At 44.4% G+C, this 18,798-nt stretch overlaps 1 protein-coding gene across 4 annotated transcripts in view; it reads left to right on the top strand.

Annotated features, from left to right (window-relative positions):
* CERT1 (ceramide transporter 1) overlaps positions 1–18,798 on the top strand; it is a 298,892-nt gene that overhangs the window by 253,491 nt on the left and 26,603 nt on the right. For 3 of the 4 annotated variants that reach the window (XM_063963825.1, XM_063963827.1, XM_063963828.1), the window contains 7 exons: positions 1,272–1,364; positions 3,668–3,751; positions 6,138–6,230; positions 6,865–6,930; positions 8,567–8,662; positions 8,797–8,929; positions 9,021–9,091. In XM_063963825.1, the coding sequence (XP_063819895.1) occupies positions 1,272–1,364; positions 3,668–3,751; positions 6,138–6,230; positions 6,865–6,930; positions 8,567–8,662; positions 8,797–8,929; positions 9,021–9,091 (636 nt within the window). The remainder of the gene's footprint in view (positions 1–1,271; positions 1,365–3,667; positions 3,752–6,137; positions 6,231–6,864; positions 6,931–8,566; positions 8,663–8,796; positions 8,930–9,020; positions 9,092–18,798) is intronic. The other variant, XM_063963826.1, reaches the window with a different exon arrangement.

Genomic DNA, 18,798 nt, shown 5'->3' on the forward strand with positions numbered 1-18,798 from the left:
TGGCTAAATCTCTGAGTCTATGGCATGCAAAACTGTGCCATACATGGCGGGATATAGAAAAGATGTATGTGGACACATCTGTATGTTGGAAAGGGGATATTTTATTTCTACAATTCTAGCACTGGATTAGGTTTAGCATTGTAGTCCTTTTATCAACCCAGAGAATAATGAAAACTGGGCCATAAGACTGAAAAGTAAGAGTCTGTGGATAAGATCTAATCTGTCAATTGTAATTGAGATTTCAGTCAATAGACTCTAGATTGTACAATATGTATTGTGCGTGTTTTAATAATTACGTATTGGAACTTAATAGCTATATTTGTTTGTTCAGCCTAATGCGTTTGTAGTGTTGCTTTTGTAATGAAATGTTGTTGCTCTAATAGGTTAGGAAAAGCAGGCTGGGCAGTCAGACTAGATGGGGGCTAGCATCTCCAAAGCTTCTGGTAGATGGATCACAGATGAGGTGCTATCCATCTAACCGCAGTGCGCCTGCACTTTGTACTTGTCCTGCCTTCTAAGGAACCACCTCCACTTGTGTCTAACTGTAATGAAAAGCTAATGAAGGTGCAGGCAGATCTCAAGAAATGCGTCTTGTGTGACCACCACATGAAAGGATTATAGCACAAGCCTATGTAACCAGCGTTCTGCTTTAATACCCCATAACGGTTATACTCGTCTGCCAGTTGATGGGTGGAGGAATTATATGTAAAATAAGTTCTGTCTGGCAGCCAAAGCTATCAGTCAACCAAACTACAAAGTGACGCCAGCCACACATGTAGCGTATGTCACAAGAGAGCCGAGATCAAAGGCCAACGTCAAGAAAGAAATACTAAATTCAGTAACTGCTTTTTACTGAACATGCTCGAGAGGAGAATAGTACAGTATGTCGGGAAAGGTTACAATGGGAATAATATGTATCACTGGGAGAAGACTACAGAGAACCCGACCATATGGAACTGTATAGTGGGTGGAGACTATGACCAATGGCTAGTGTAGCAGACCAGATATTGGGAAAAGAAGAGCGTTTGCGGCTGTTCTCGTTATCTGCTTTATTGTACAGTTTGTGACATCACTTGTCTAGAGAGTTTGATAATCCTTCATACACTTATGTTAATACATTTTATTAAATGATATATCAAATATAAAGTTTACAGAACGGATTCAGAGGGCTTAATATGGACGACCCCTCACTTTGTATCGAGAACATCCAATAATATTTACTGCCTAAGCCAAAGTTTATGTAAAGTAATATTTAGAATTTCTTCCTGCAGGAGATTGAGAAGAGGAGGAGAGTAGAGGAAGCCTACAGAAATGCAATGACTGAATTAAAGAAGAAGTCCCATTTCGGAGGACCAGACTATGAAGTAGGTGACTGGTCCTGGAGTCCACTCTACAATTGCTATACTCCATTTATTTTGCAGTTTTGTTCCAGTTTTCTTTGAAGCTTTTTTTTTTTCTTAAATAGTAATTTGTTTATTAAAATAACCAACATGACCTAGTGCATCAATGTGTTTGTTTTCGTTTACAAGCAATGCCTGTAACCTGCTCATTTTGCCTTGGCAACGATGTTTTCACATTTCATCTAACATGCCTAAAGGTCCATACACACTTAACGATAAAATGAGCGACGCCGCTCATTTTCCCCCTCCTTGAGCGACGTCGCTCATTTTATCGTTAAGTGTGTATGCCGCCAGCGACGACCGATGCGCGGCCCCGCGGGTCGGCAACGATCGTCGCTGTCGGTAGGGCATGCATGAAGGATGTGGACTGTCGTCCACGACCTTCATGCAGGGCAGGCGGGGGCGTGACGTCACTGAGCGATATGAGCGGTCATATCGCTCAGTGCGTACAGGCGGCCGCCGACCGGACGGCCCGGGAGGGGGAAACGTTAGACGATGTCGCTCACAGAGCGACATCGTCTAATGTGTATGGGCCTTAAGGGTCTTGTGTACGTGCTACTTAAGGAGACCTGCGACAGTTCAGATATTGCAGGGTAACTGAGAATTGCCTCATGTGCCTTACATCTGTACATATTATCTGAATGCTTTCTACTTTTCCTATTCTAATTTCTGTGGTTTTTGAAATGGTCTTATTTTTTTCTAATCCAGCATTTCCATATTCCACATTTTTATTAACACTTACAGCAAAATAATGAGAATGTAGCTACTGTACTGCTGGTTCCAGGTTGTGTTTTATTCAGAATATATATTTCACCATCTCAGTGCATGGAGCATCAAATGTGTTTTAATATTTTCTTGTCTTTGCAACAAAACATAATTATATAACTGGTTTCTTTCAATAGATTTCCAGAATCCACAAATAAATAATATGTGGTTTGTTCTTCTGGTTCCATAGGGGGTCCACAGGGAATACCATGGGGGGTTTAGGACCGGGCACCAAACAGTAAAGCTTTTGTTTTGTCATCCCAAGATGCTCTGGTCCTTACGCCCCCCATACCCCATATCCATGCACAGGCATCCTCTGTTTTGTTTTGGTGCAGGCAGGTGCCACACCTTTAAACAGTGGGGGCTGCTTTTAAGCAGCCCCAAGCTTTAATTTTATGATTTTATTTAGTTTGTAATAAAAACATTTTTAGCAGCAGCTCTAAGCAGTCTTATGGACGCCAGCGCTGCTACTCCCATCACCCCCCGACGGTAGCTGCAACTCAATCCGTTTTTAGATGTTTGTATACATTTGAATGTCTCAATAAAAACAGAATATATATTGAAAAAAACAAGAAATGTGCTTCTCTAAGGCTTAAACTGCAAGTCCCTGTATATCCAGCTAGCCAGAACTGCAAATGGTTTATGTATCATAACTATGATCCAAACCCCTCTCATAAATCTCCTCCTCACCTAGTCAGTGCCAGGGTTTATCATGTCAGTCTGATTTCTGGTCTCGGTTGCTGTAGGTACAGCGCAGGAGGGACACCACTGTAGTATAATATAAATGAACATATCCTGGTGTACCTTTCATGGTGTGACGTCACTATCCGTACGGATGGTGTAATGGTTAGCATTACTGCTTCACAGCTCTGAGGTCATGGGTTTGATTCCCACCATGGCCCTAACTGTGTGGAGTTTGTATATTCTTCCCGTACTTGCGTGGGTTTCCTCCGGGTACTCCGGTTTCCTCCCACAATCCAAAAACATACTGACAGGTTAATTGGCTCCAAACAAAATTAAACCTTGCGTGAATGTGTCTGCATGTACATGTGGTAGGGAATGATTGTAGCAGCAAATTTGTTAGCAGATGGGCAAAACTATGTGCACTGCAGGGGAGGGGCGGGGGGGGGGGGTCAAATTTATCATCTGCAGAGAGAGTTAGATTTGGGTGGGTTATATTGATTTTGTGCAGGGTAAATACTGGCTGCTTTATTTTTACATTGAAATTTAGGTTTCAGTTTGAACACACCCCACCCAAATTTAACTCTCTCTGCACATGCTATATCTGCCCCATCCCCCCCTTCCCCCCTGCAGTGCACATGGTTTTGCCCATCTGCTAACAAATTTGCTGCTACAAACAGGTCTGTAATAGGCCCATAGAGTGTACGCTCCGCTGGTGCAGGGAATGATGTGAATGGCCAAATATTCTCTGTAAAGCACTGCGGAATATGTGTGCGCAATATAAATAACTGGTAATCATTATCTCTCTCGTGCTTTGGCAGGAGGGACCCAACAGCCTGATTAATGAGGAAGAATTCTTTGATGCTGTGGAAGCTGCTTTGGACCGACAGGATAAAATTGAGCAGGTACAGGTCACCCTATTATGTCAGTGTGGTGCTTATGTTATATATTATCATTTAATCATATATTTACCTAGAACCCCTTTAATTGAGGCGCTTAGGGTCAGGCTGCGGGAAAGGTGGGTTGTGGGGTTATCATGGTTAGGTTACCTTTTTAGACAGCTGCCAGGATTTTCACCTCCCCGGGTGGCTCTGTCGGTATATTGTATGTATTCCCATTGTAATGTTCATACTGAAGTGCCGTTGCCTTCATGAGGTACTGCATGGGGCCCCTAGAGTTAAGAACCTAGAGTTTAGCTGTCTCAGCAGGCGAGCCACAAGTTCTATGTTTGAGTTTTAACAAATCCTCAGCTTTGTGTTAATGTTTCATTTAATTTATCTGGTATGTGTGTCCTAACACTGGGGCATGTGAGCAATGTTACACGCTACTGAGCAGTATAGAATTCCCATAACTTGCAGGCCTCAGCCAGAATAGCAGGAAGTGGAGATCTCCTGTTGCTCATCTGTTGACCATTTTCCGTTCCCTTTTGGCTGTCTGTATACTCGTCCTGCACACTTTGTGCTTTCCAGGAAGGCTGATTTGGGTGTGGGAAGATGGAGACTTAAGCATGGAGCTGTTAGATTTATACCTGGATATATTCCACATTGTTTGTCATAGTATAAATAACTAATTTAATGAAATAAAACTTCTCTAGTTACAAGCTTTATGTAAGCTATATCCAAATGTTTTCTGAATGTCCTCTAAAACAAGCCAGAAATACCATTCAACAAAGCCACCCTCTCTGTAGCGTCCACAACTTCATGCTGGCAGATAGAGCCACTGCCTTTGCTGCGTCCTTCATCTGACTCAAAAATAGACTCAACCTGAGTGTTTCTGTTCCCTGCTATTGGGTGTGCTGCGATCGTAGCGAGAAGCACTCCTGTATCTTGCAGGTCGGTTTACACACTAATGTGTACCGAACCATTATCTATAAATTGACATGTGAATTAGATGGGGTAATCTAACAAAAGAGGAACTCATTCGGTTATGGGGAAGACTTTAACACTGCATCTGATGGGAACTCTTCCCTAAATGCCCAGTCTGCATTAGGAATCAGGAGAGGAGACTGGTACGTCCGCACCTGGAATACTGTATTCAGTTTTGGGCACCACTGTATAAAAAAGATATCTGTGAACTCGAAACAGTTCAAAGGCGAGCTACTAAATTGATTTAAAGGGCTAGAGGGACTGGATTACGAGGAAAGGCTTACTAGGTTGAATATGTATTCACTGGAAAAGAGGCGTAAGAGGAGACATTATCAACATCTTCAAATAATGTAAAGGGACATCACAAAGAGTTTATCAGAGGAATTATTTAGTAAAAGAACTTGTGGGCATTTGCTGAGGCTGGAGAAGAAAAAATTCTGTACGCAGCAATAAGGATTTGGAATTCCCTGCCAGTGAATGTGGTAAAGGCGGACTCCGTAAATGCATTTAAAAACGGATTGGATAAATTTCTGATTGAAAATGATATCCAAGGTTATAACATTTAAAATATTGACATTGATAATCCGGGTGTAACATGTTTGATAGGTGTTAACTAGTCATAAAACATTACTTCAGCAGGTACATTATAATCAACTCAACTTAATATAGGTTGAACACGATGGGCATTTTGCCTCTATTCAACCTCAATTACTATGTAATGAGAGGACACTAGGGATGGCCATCTGTGGGTTTTGTATCGATGGTCACCATTGATGGTATAAAACCATCTGTTAAGGAACCATCGAAGGTTTCACTCACCTGTGGTTATTTCTGCTTTACTATGGAATGGGCTTTGGGACAATCAATGCCTGTGGGCGAAGCTTAGTGGTGGTCGACACATTGTGGGGAAAAACTTTGCTTGTTCTTTACCATCGATGGCGGGAAACCATTTGGTTCTCCCCCATCGATGGTAAAAGTATTCAGCATTGGCAATAGACCATCGATGACTGATCAGTGGCCATCACTAGAGGACACCCTGCATTGGACATGCTGCAGTCTGGGTAATCTGAAACAGTAGTTATGCAAAATTGCATAATATTGATCTGTTTTCTTTCACGTAGAGCATAGGTACTAAAACTCTGTCCTCAGTAAGTGTTTTTCAGGTAACCCAGCAGGTGTGCAGGTGTATTTATTACTTACTGACACATTTTAAAAGGTCCACAGGTGGAGCAAATTATTTCACTGATTCTGTGAGGAGACCTGCAAAACATGAACTGTCTGGGGCCCAGAGGACAGGTTTTTATAACCTGTGGCCTAGAGTAAATGTTAGTAGGGGCCGGTTATTGAATCTTTAAAATAGCGTTTTGTTTTTTTTTATTTTTGTGCTGTAATCAAAGCCAATTGTATTATTGATGTTTTCTTTCAGTCCCAGTCAGAAAAGACGAGAACACATTTATCTTCAGCTTTAGCAACAAGTGATGCGTTCAGCGGGGTGGGAACTCACAGATATGTTCGAGCGGTAAGTACAGATTCATTACATTATTTTCTGTGCAGACGGTAGTGGAATTAAAGCAATATGCTCTGTTTGTAGGAAGGATAACGAGATAAATGGACTACATTATATGAATGAAAAATGTTGACCTGAAGCTAAGCTTGGAAATGGTTATGGACCAAATGTAATAACCTGCGAGTTGCAGCAAGTGCTGAGATTTCAGCGATTTAGACGTGAGGTAAAGCAAATGCTTTGACTGTCACGGCTAAATTGCTGGAATCTCGGCAGTTGCCCCAACTTGCATGATATTACATTTGGGTCTGTATATGTTGAAGATGAATTGTACTTTGCCCTGTCATAGTAAGTGTAATCGATAAGGAATCATTCAGAAGCGTTTCCCTGAAAGTGCCAGTAGCAATACATCACATTGTATACTGATTACATATCCGTACTTCTCAGACGAGCCTTTACTTTGTCAGTGGTGCTGCCCACATTAGGTCATTCTAGTAGAGGGTCTGTGGTTCTGTTACACGCCCACAGTCTCTGTTTAGTATGAATAACTATGGAGTACCGCTAGGGTGTTCTTCTGCCTGTCATTTATTTCCATTCTGCTGGATGCTTCTCGCGTCTCCTCACCTGGTTTTTCTTTTGTCTATGGTAGTCCCCTTGTCATTCTCCTCCAAATGATCTAGTCAGTACCCCTGATGAGCACAGATTCCGGAGCGAGGTACTGTATTGCTGCAGGAGTGGGACACCGCTTGCTCTTGTGTCCTTTCTAAACCCTTTTCTGAATTTTCTCAACATTAAATTGCATCTGAGTGTCCCTAACCATTAACACCATACTAATACTGGTTCGTCGCCATTGCGCCCTCTCTACATCATGAGCTTGAAACATTAACCAGAATTGATATTTAAATACTGTAACATGAACAAATTAGCATTTCGAATAGTAGTGCTTAATGTGTTTGCAGTAAAGTGTGGTTGGTAGAGGGAACACTGTATAGGCGTGTCATTCCTATGTACAGTAAATACAAAGGTCACTTTACTGGACTCTTGATAACTTTTTTAATATTTTGTCGGACTGTTTGTGAGCGTTTCTGTGTATTAATCAGGTATAACAAACATTAGTACAATTCTTTGTGTTTGTCTCCTACCATTGTGCATTATATTACATGTAACCATTCCATTTAAGTGCATGCCTCTAAAGCCTTTAGCCAATAAAATCCATACTCCCTCAGGTTAGCCCTGATGTAGAAAGCATGTCCAGAACTCTGACTGCATGCTGGGCAGCCCTCTGCCTAGTCTCTCATTAGTATAGAGTGCTGATGCTTAGCACAGCACAACAGAGGCTGGCGTTAGGCTGCTGGCCAGACTGTTTAGCGTGTTAGGTTGATTAGGGCAATCTGCATGCACTTCTGGCTGTTTAACATACTTTCCACAGAACCAGCTATGAACAATGTTAGTACAAACAAATATGCAGGTATTGTATGGATACATATTTATTAGATATTTGATTTAGTGCTTAGATATTACGTAGATACTGTATCTTTCGTTGTCCCTGCCCCAGTTAACCGTACATGCTATATTCCCTACCGCACAGGGTCAGACACACACTAGGGTTAGAATAACCTTGTAGCATGTTTATGAATGTGGGTGAAAACTGGGGTCTGGGACTGAGGGTCGACAGCACAAAGGTCGACACACCTTAGGTCGACGCCAATTGGTCGACACACATTAGGTCGTCATGGACAAAATGTCGACATGGACAAAAGGTCGACAGGAACAAGGTCGACATGGAAAAAGGTTGGCGTGAGTTTTTTATGGGTTTTTTGGTGTCGTTTTCTTCGTAGAGTGACCGGGAACCCCAATTAGTGCACCGCGTCCCCTCGCATGGTGCCTTCGCTTCGCTCGGCACACTTTACCGTTCCAATCGTAGTCCACGTGGATCGTTAAGAATGAAAAGGTTCAAAAAAAGAAAAAAATCGTGAAAAACTCATGTCGACCTTTTTCCATGTCGACCTTTTGTCCATGTCAACCTAAGGTGTGTCAACCAATTGGCGTCGACCTAAGGTGTGTCGACCTTTGTGCTGTCGACCTGGAGTCCGGATACCGAAAACTGGAACACACCAGACTTGACTAACATGAGGAAGACCTATAAACTTAATATAGTGCCCTGTTTGGAATAAGACCCATAACCCCAGCACTGTTGGGTAGCAATGCTCACCAGTGAGTCACCATGTTGCCCAGAAATGAATGCCTTAGATGTATGGACAGCTCTTTAAGTAGTAAATATAGTATTCCAGATAATGAACATGAGAACTGTCCACTGTGTTTACATCTTGAATGTGTGTGTTATGTTGTAGGTGGAAGAGATGGTACAAAACCACATGACTTACTCACTACAAGATGTGGGGGGAGACGCCAACTGGCAGCTAGTTGTAGAAGAAGGAGAGATGAAGGTAATGTAACTCTATTAGTCTCAACTGGTAGGAGGGAGCTGTAGTGTGCTTTAACCTAGTTCGTTTTATGTTTTGGGACATGTTGGCATTCTTCCACCTGCAGCTTATTGTAATACAAATCCAATTCGTTGCAGGTTTATAGAAGAGAAGTGGAAGAAAATGGCATTGTCCTCGACCCACTAAAGGCCACTCATTCTGTAAAAGGAGTCACAGGACATGAGGTCTGCCAATACTTCTGGAACGTCGATGTACGCAACGACTGGGAGAGTAAGACCCTTTCCATTACTAAATGTTAGATTTGTCATGTTTCATGTTATGCAACTTTTTTTTACGGTGTTTTGCACCTGTGTTTTAACAGCTACAATTGAAAACTTCCACGTCGTTGAGAAACTGTCCCCAAACGCAATCATTGTATACCAGACGCACAAGGTACAGTATGCCACGTTTACTTGTGTATTTCATAGATTAAGCCTGTGCAGGTTTATGCCTTGATGGGTTTTGTTTATTGCTAAAGTCCATCATCTGCACAAATTTCACAGGAGAACCCTCGGTAAATAATAATAAAATATAAAAGTGAAATCTTTTGCATATGTTTTGGAGATGTGAGTACTTACTGTCATGTGAAAGCATATCAAAAATAAATACTGAAAATGCCTAATTGTCTACATAATAGGTTCTCAATCTGTGTCTTCAGGAACCCAAACAGTTCATGTTTTCCAGGTCTCCTCACAGAATCACTAGTGAAATAATTAGCTCCACCTGTGGTTCTTTTAAAATGTCGGTGAGTAATGACTGTACCTGTGCACCTGATAGGTGACCTGGAAAATGTGAACTGTTTGGGGTCTTGAGGACATAGTTTGAGAACAAGTTGATGTTTCTAGTCATAGGAATCTGCTGATACAGTAAGTGACCTCATCAAAGCATTCCTAAGAGGGTATCCATTTGGGAGAGAGTTAAAAAGCCTTGCTTACCTCATGCCCAATTTTGGATTACTGCGGGTATGCACGCTCTTGGTACCTGCGGTATCCAATAAAAAAAAATGCTTTCAGGGTTTTCAGCGCTGAAAACCCATGTGGCACTTAAAAATAAAAAATACCTGCCCGGTGCTCTCCGTGTCTCCCAGTGCGCTACCCTCCATCTTTTCACTAGGGAGGGGGCAGTTGGAAGGCGCAAGGGATGCTAGGAGATTTAGTTCTCCCAGCAGCCAGATCAAGTAAATTTACATTTATAGCAGGGGTCACACACTCCTAAAACATAGAATTTGACGGCAGATAAGAACCACTTGGCCCATCTAGTCTGCCTTTTTTTTTTTCTCATACGTCCTTGGGGATGCTTCAAGAACCATGGGGTATAGACTGGATCCGCATTAGACATGGGCACTTTAAGATTTTAAAAGGGGTGTGAACTGGCTCCTCCCTCTATGCCCCTCCTCCAGACTCCAGTTAGATTGAGTAGAAGAAGATCAGAAGACTTCAGTGACGGCAGAAGATTTCAGTGACTGCTTTGAGGTACTGCGCAGCTGCCGCGCTGCGCGCCATGCTCCCACATACACAGAGGCACTGCAGGGCGCAGGGTGGTGGCGCCCTGGGCAGCATTAAACCTCAATAGCGACTGGCATAAAAGTATACAGTGCCTGGGCACTAAATACAGACCCCCACCAGTATAAATATATAAAAATAAGCGGGACTGAAGCGCGCCATTAAGGGGGCGTGGCTTAGCCCTCACAGCTCTAACCAGCGCCATTTTCTCTTCACAGCTGCAGAGACGCTGAGCCTGGCCTCCCACACTGCTGTACAAGTAACGGTGCAAAACGGGGTGGGGGGCACAGTTGATTTGGTGCTATTTTATTGATATTAAAAGCGCTAACAGGTCTGGGCAGTATATTACACGCTTCAGAACCGGGATAGGCGCTGGGTTGTGAGCTGGCAGAGCTCGCTCTGTGTTTCTCTAACAGGCTTTGCTGTGGGTCTGTCCCCTATAGCCCAGTGTGTTGTGGGTGTCGGTACGCGTGTGTCGACATGTCTGAGGCTGAGTGCTCTTCCCAGGAGGAGGCTGGAGTGGGGACAGAAAAGACTGAGGGAGTGACTGCGTCGACACCGCCGACGGCTGATTGGGTAAATATGTTGAGTGTTTTGAATGCAAATGTGGCTCGGTTGAATAAGAGATTAAATAAATCTGAGTCTCAGAACCAGACATGGAGAAAATCCATGGAGGATGCATTGTCGCAGGTTCAGAACCCCTTGGGGTCTCAGAAGCATTCATTTACCCAAATAGCTGATACAGATACCGACACGGACTCTGATTCCAGTGTCGACTATAGTGATGCCAGATTGAATCCTAAACTGACTAAGAGCATTCAGTACATGATTGTGGCGATAAAAGACGTATTACATATCACGGAGGACCCTGCTGTTCCTGATATTAGGGTCTGCATGTTTAAGGGAAAGAAACCTGAGGTGACATTTCCTCCCTCTCATGAACTGAACACTCTCTTTGAAAAAGCTTGGGAAAATCCTGACAAGAAGTTACAGGTTCCCAAGAGAATTCCGGTAGCATATCCGTTCCCCTCTGGGGACAGGGAAAAGTGGGAGTCAAACCCCACGGTGGACAAAGCTCTATCTCGTCTGTCCAAAAAGGTGGCGCTTCCGTCTCCTGACACGGCAGCCCTGAAGGATCCTGCGGCTCGTCAGCACGAAAATACATTGAAATCCATTTTTACGCTGCTCAGGCCTGCCGTTGCATTGGCATGGGTGAGTAGCGCTATTGAAAAGTGGGCAGATAGCTTGTCATCTGATATAGATTCCCTGGACAGGGATAGCGTGCTTTTGACACTGGGTCATATCAGGGACGCTGCAGCTTATCTAAAGGAAGCTGCAAGGGATATTGGCCTTTTGGGATCATGGGCCAATGCCATGGCGGTCTCAGCTAGAAGAGCATTGTGGATTCATCAATGGAATGTTGATACTAACTCTAAGAAGACTATGGAGTTTAATAGTAGTGTCTTGTTTGGTGATGGCCTCACTGACCTGGTATCTACGGCTACCGTGGGTAAGTCACCGGCTTCTGCCAAGTCCACCGCATGACGCTAGGGCTCCTCTGCGGGAGTCCGCACCAGTGGGGGCACGTCTCCAACTCTTCAGTCAGGTCTGGGTTCGCTCGTCCCTGGATCCTTGGGTATTAGAAATAGTAGCCAAAGGGTACAAATTGGAGTTTCAAGATATGCCCCCTCACCGATTTTTCAAATCGGTCTTGCCAGCTTCTCTTTCAGAAAGGGAGGTAGTATCTGCTGCAATACTAAAACTGTGTCAAAATCAGGTCATTGTCACGGTACCCCCGTCACAACAGGGGGAAGGCTTTTATTCGAGGCTGTTCGTGGTCCCGAAGCCGGATGGCTCGGTCAGGCCGATTCTGAACCTAAAATCCCTCAATTTCTATCTAAAAAAAATTCAAATTCAAGATGGAATCTCTCCGAGCAGTGATCTCCAGTCTGGAGGAGGGGGATTTTATGGTGTCGGTCAACGTAAAGGATGCCTACTTACACGTCCCCATATATCCTCTACATCAAGCTTATCTGAGGTTTGCTGTTCAGGATTGTCATTACCAATTTCAGACATTGCCGTTTGGTCTGTCCACGGCTCCGAGGATTTTCACCAAGGTGATAGCGAAAATGATGGTTCTCCTGCGCAAGCAGGGAGTCACAATTATCCCGTACTTGGACGATCTCCTAATAAAGGTGAGATCCAAGGAGCAATTGCTGAAAAACGTTACGCTCTCCCTGACAATTCTGCAACAACATGGTTGGCTCCTAAACTTGCCAAAATCACAGTTGCTTCCGACAACACGGCTGTCGTTCTTGAGTATGATTCTGGATGCAGAATTACAGAGTTTTTCTTCCAGTGGAAAAGGCTCTGGAACTACAGAACATGGTAAAACAGATTCTGAAACCGGCAAGAGTGTCGATCCTTCACTGCACTCGGTTGCTGGGGAAGATGGTGACGGCCTACGAGGCCATTCAGTTTGGCAGGTTCCATGCCAGAGTATTTCAGTGGGACCTGTTGGACAAGTGGTCCGGGTCTCACCTGCACATGCACTGGAAAATAATCCTATCTTCCAGGACCAGAATCTCTCTTGTGGTGGCTGCACAGTTCTCCCCTCCTAGAGGGACGCAGGTTCGGGATTCAGGATTGGATCCTGGTGACCACAGATGCAAGTCTCCGAGGCTGGGGAGCAGTCACACAGGGGAAAAATTTCCACGGAAAATGGTCAAGCCAGGAAGCTTGTCTGCACATAAACATTCTGGAATTAAGTGCCATTTACAACGGCCTTCGGCAAGCGGAACATCTTCGCCGTCTGCCCGTCTTGATTCAGTCAGACAACATAACAGCAGTGGCGTACATAAACCGCCAGGACGGAACAAAGAGCAGAGCGGTGATGGCGGAGGCCACAAAAGTTCTTCGCTGGGCAGAAACTCATGCAGGCGCTCTGTCAGCAGTCTTAATTCGAGGAGTGGACAACTGGGAAGCAGACTTACTCAGCAGACACGATCTTCATCCAGGAGAGTGGGGTCTTCATCAAGAGGTCTTTGCAGAAGTGACAAGTCGTTGGGGAATTCCTCAAATAGACATGATGGCGTCTCGCCTCAACAAGATCATAAGAAGAACAAGGGTTCAGGCGATACTCATTGTTCCGGACTGGCCAAGGAGGACCTAGTATCCCGATCTTCAAGAATTATTCATAGAAGATCCCTGGCCTCTTCCTCTACGAGAGGACCTGTTACAGCAAGGACCGTGCGTGTATCAAGACTTACCGCGGCTGCGTTTGACGGCATGGCTGTTGATCGCCAAATCCTAGACCGAAAGGGTATTTCCAGTGAAGTCATTCCCACACTACTTCAGGCTAGAAAGGAAGTAACGGCGAAACATTACCACCGTATTTGGAGGAAATATGTGTCTTGGTGTGAATCCAAGATGGCTCCATCTGAGGAATTTCAGCTGGGGCGTTTGCTCCATTTTTTGCATGCAGGTGTGGATGCGGGCCTAAAGTTGGGCTCAATTAAAGTACAAATTTCGGCCTTATCAATTTTCTTTTACAAAGAATTGGCCTCCCTTCCAGAAGTTCAGACCTTCGTGAAAAGCGTGCTACACATCCTACCTCCCTTTTGTGCCCCCAGTGGCACCATGGAATCTTAATGTGGTGTTGCAGTTCCTGCAATCTCATTTTGAACCTTTGCGTAAGGTTGAGTTAAAATTCCTTACTTGGAAAGTAGTCATGTTGTTGGCCTTGGCATTCGCAAGGCAGGTATCTTAATTGGCGGCTTTGTCTCACAAAAGCCCCTATTTAATCTTCCATGCTGATAGAGCGGAGTTGAGAACTCGTCAGCAATTTCTGCCAAAAGTGGTTTCATCGTTTCACGTAAACCAGCCTATTGTGGTGCCAATGGCTACGGACGCCTTGGCGGAGTCTAAGTCTCTCGATGTGGTCAGAGCTTTGAAAATCTGTGTCGCCAGAATGGCTCAAATTACGAAAACAGAGGCTCTGTTTATCCTGTGGGCTCCCAACAAGATTGGGGCTCCTGCTTCCAAGCAGACTATTGCACGCTGGATCTATAATACGATTCAGCAAGCTCATTCTACAGCAGGATTGCCATTACCGAAATCTGTGAAGGCCCATTCTACCAGAAAGGTGGGCTCATCCTGGGCGGCTGCCCGAGGGGTCTCGGCATTACAGCTTTGCCGATCTGCTACTTGGTAGGGATCAAACACTTTTGGGAAGTTTTACAAGTTTGATACCCTGGCTGAGGAGGACCTCTTGTTTGGTCAATTGGTGCTGCAGAGTCATCGGCGCACTCCTGTCCGTTCTAGAGCTTTGGTATAAACCCCATGGTTCTTGAAGCATCCCCAGCATCCTCTAGGACGTATGAGAAAATAGGATTTTAATACCTACCGGTAAATCCTTTTCTCTTAGTCCGTAGAGGATGCTGGGCGCCCGTCCCCGTGCGGGCTGTATCTGCAGTTATTGGCTATGGTTACACACACGTTGTGTTGACTTCAGTCAGTCTGTGGCTGATGATAGTCATGCCGTTGCATGCGTTGTTGTTGACTGTCATGTTGTACAGCGTGTTTGAGGTGTGAGCTGGTATGTATCTCACCTTAGTTTAAAAATTAACTAAATCCTTTTCCTCAATGTCCGTCCCCCTGGGCACATTTCTTATAACTGAAGTCTGGAGGAGGGGCATAGAGGGAGGAGCCAGTTCACACCCATTCAAAGTCTTATAGTGTGCCCATGTCTCCTGCAGATCCCGTCTATACCCCATGGTTTTTGAAGCATCCCCAGCATCCTCTACGGACTAAGAGAAAAGGATTTACCGGTAGGTATTAAAATCCTATTTTATTTATTTATTTTTTTACCATATTTTTAGCTCAATCCTTTATTTGATCCTTATTTCTTTGTAAGGATATCCTTATGTCTATCCCAGTGATTTTCAACCTTTTTTTACTCGCGGCACATCGAACAATATTTTAAAATTGCCAAGGCACACCATCACTTCCCCACAGAAAAAAAACAAAACACACACCGTAAAAAAAATAATAAAAAATAATAATAATAATCCACACATACACTGGCCTATACAGAAAAAACAATCACATTGCTCCCCACATAAATCCTATTGCTCCAAACATAAATCAATCACATTTCTCCCCACATACAGTAAATCCTATTGCTCCCCACATGACTTATTCACATTGTTCCCCCCATAAATCCATAAATTTTTATTCTCCCCACATAAATCCTATTGAAATCCTATTATTCCCCACAGGAGAAATAAAATAACAAATATTATCAGCTGTCCTCCTCCCTGTCCCTCAGTGGTGGGGGCTGTTCATAGTGGAGTTCTCAGAATACTGAGCAGCAGGCGGTCGGGCAGATGTGGATGTGGGTGGGCAAGGAGAGCTGTGTATGCAGGCGGGAACTGGAAGATATGTATGCAGGCGGGTGGGCTGGCTGGGTGGTGAGACTCGGCGGCTGTGACCTATGATATCACATCGTTTTCAAGGCATAGGTCATGGGCAGAGCATCACTGATCTTCTAAGAAGAGCCCGGGCCAACAGTTCACTCTGAAGGTGCAGGAAGCTCCTCTGGCTCCGCGGCACACCTTGCAACTGGTCGCGGCACACTAGTGTGCCACGGCACACTGGTTGAAAAAGCCTGGTCTATCCCATGCATGTTTAAATTGCGCTCTACTGTCTTAGCCTCTACCACCTCTGATGGCAGTCTATTCCACTTGTCCACCACCTTTTCTGTGAAATAATTTTTCTGCAAATTTCCCCTGAACCTACACCCCCCTTTTCCCTCTCCAGTCTCAGTGCATGTCCTCGTGTCCTATTGCTTCTCTTCATTTGGAGAATGTTTCCCTCCTGGACTTTGTTAAAACCCTTGATATATTTGAAAGTTTCTATCATGTCCCCCCTTTCCCTTCTCTGCTCCAAACTATGCATATTGAGATTTCTTAGTCTTTCTGGGTATGTTTTGTGATGTAGGCCATCCACCATTTTAGTTGCCCTTCTCCGTACAGTGTCTAATGTATTAATATCCTTTTGAAGATATGGCCTCCAGGATTGAACAAAGTATTCTAGATGAGGCCGTACCAATGAGCTATACAGTGGCATTATTACTTCTTTCTGCTGCTGATTCCTCTGCCACTGCAGTCAAGCATCTGACTAGCCTTCCTCATTGCTTTATTACAATGCTTACCTGCCTTTAAGTCACCTGAAATAGTGACTCCTAGGTCCCTTTCGTCCTCCGTAGTTTCCAGTATAGTGCCATTTAATACTATATTTAGCCTTTGGATTTTTGAGACAAAAGGGACTGGTTTTGCATTTCTCCGGCAGGGTCCACAGGTTATCCACAGGATAACTATGCGATATGATGGAGCGACAGCGCATTGGCACCAAACTATCAAAAGCTTTCTGGCCTCCCAGGATGCAATGGACCCGTCCATATATCCTGCCCACTGGCTCAGGCAAATCAGTTTTTTGTTTGGTGCGGCAGGAGCCGGACCATGGTCAGAAGGCTGCTGTTTTTTGGCAGCCCTAAGCTTTCTTATTTTATTTTTGTAGTCTTACTATGTTTTGAGTGATCTTTCTAAACAGCGTCTTATACGCATATTGGAAAGAGTCGCTCCAACAGCTCTCCGCCGGGTCGCGTCAACGCTTACCCACGAGTACAGTGCTGTTTCGGTGGGCGTCTGTGTCTGATATACTAGCAGGTCCATCAGACTCTTACCAGGCTGTGGCCGGAGCACTGAGAGAAGGTAAGGCATCGGTTCTGCTTAGTAGATGGAATACGGACACAGCCACACTGTTTTGGGAGGAGACTACCAAAGAGTAGCTGATGCGCTGTTACCACGGGTGCTTCAGCGCTAGGCCTTAGGGATCAGAGGCTCCAGGAATTGAGGCCGCGCTCCCTAGGGTTGATGTCGGCAGCGGGGAGTCAGACGCTCTCCTCGTCGCCGCGCCCCCCCAGTTCATGACCAGTTTCTGCCGAGTCTCCCGCCATGAACTGTTTTCTCGCTTCCGTCTCAGGCGCTACCAGAGGGGACTCGGTCGCAGCATAGGCGGCTGCATCAGTGTTCACTAAGCGCTACCATGAGAGATCTGGTTGCAGCATAGGCGGCTGTGTGACCACTGCGTCTGTGTTCACTGAACGTTACCATGAGGAGACTTGTTGCCGGTGCGTCTGTGTTCACTGAAGCGTCTGTGTCCGCTATAGGTTCCTGGAGCGGCAGTGTACACTAGTAGCGTCTGGATCCACTCAGCGTTCGCTAACGTATTGATCGATCACTGGAAGGGAGGTGAGTCTCCCTGTATCCCACTCTGAGTATGGACTATACAGCACTAAATTTCCATCTACTTGTTCAGTATGAATAATTAAGTGTCTATTGCATATGAGTCTGTGTACATTTACTGTGGTTTTCTTTGCATTGCGTCTGAATACGTTAGATCTGTTTATACAGGATTCAGTAAATGTTCGCCTACATACTTTAAAAAGTGTTTGTAGTTGATGATGTGCTCATATGACTAATATATAAAGTGACTGACTGCTAGTTTGATTGCTGACTTTAATATATGTTTGTCAGTTGTTTCTTCTGATACTCGATGCTGGTGTAGGTTGGTGTAGGGGGCAGGTTGATATCACTTTAGAAGGTTAAAGTGATTACAGTCACAAATTGTGTAGTACACTGTGAAAATGCTGATTATTTATCATGTCTAAGAGCGGCAAAGGTGACAAAGGTACACTTACAGCAACACTCATATCATGTTTGTCTTGCAAAACTGTATTATCCTCTCAGGATCTCATCCAGGATAGGTTATGTGCAAATTGTTTTGCTTTTCAGCAGAACACAAGGCAGATCCCTGTACACCATCAGGTACAGATAGATCCACCCTGGGCTATGTTTGCACAGACCTTGTCCAGTATAGCGGGACGGATAATTCCTACAGTTTCTGTACCAGGAATGGTATCCATACATGCACTCCCTACCTACGGTATACCATTTCCCCCAGCAGCTTCTCAAATGAAACAAGCTGATAAACCGATGGTAAGTAAATCTTCACCTTCTCAGGCTACACATGACGATTCATCGGATGATGAAAGCTCTATTTACTCTACTTCAGTATATGAAGAGGAGGAAGAAGGTCATGTGGATATAGCTGAATTAATTAGAGCAATGAAGGTCATTCTAACCTTAGAAGACTTCAGCAGAGCCTGTGTTAAAAACCAAGGCACCTGTGTTTAAACGTCCCAAGACAGTTAAGACTGAGTTTCCAGGGTCAGACCAGCTGACTAAAATCATGGAAGAGGCTTGGGCAACACCCAACAAAAAATATAGAATTCCCAAAAAATGGGACTCTAATTATCCTTTTCCAGCCAGGGACTGTTTAAAAAGGAAGGTAGCTCCTAAGGTAGATACGCACGTGATTCTATTAGTGCAAAAATCTATATTACCTTTGCCATCAACATCTTTAAATGATGTCACGGATAGGAGAGTGGATGGTATTCTAAAAATTATATTTTCCCTGTCTGGAACAGTCATAAGGCCAGCAATGGCTTCAGCTTGGATAGCAAAGGCAGTGGCT

The sequence above is a fragment of the Pseudophryne corroboree genome, chromosome 1 (genome assembly GCF_028390025.1).
Source record: "Pseudophryne corroboree isolate aPseCor3 chromosome 1, aPseCor3.hap2, whole genome shotgun sequence".
Taxonomy (NCBI): domain Eukaryota; kingdom Metazoa; phylum Chordata; class Amphibia; order Anura; family Myobatrachidae; genus Pseudophryne; species Pseudophryne corroboree.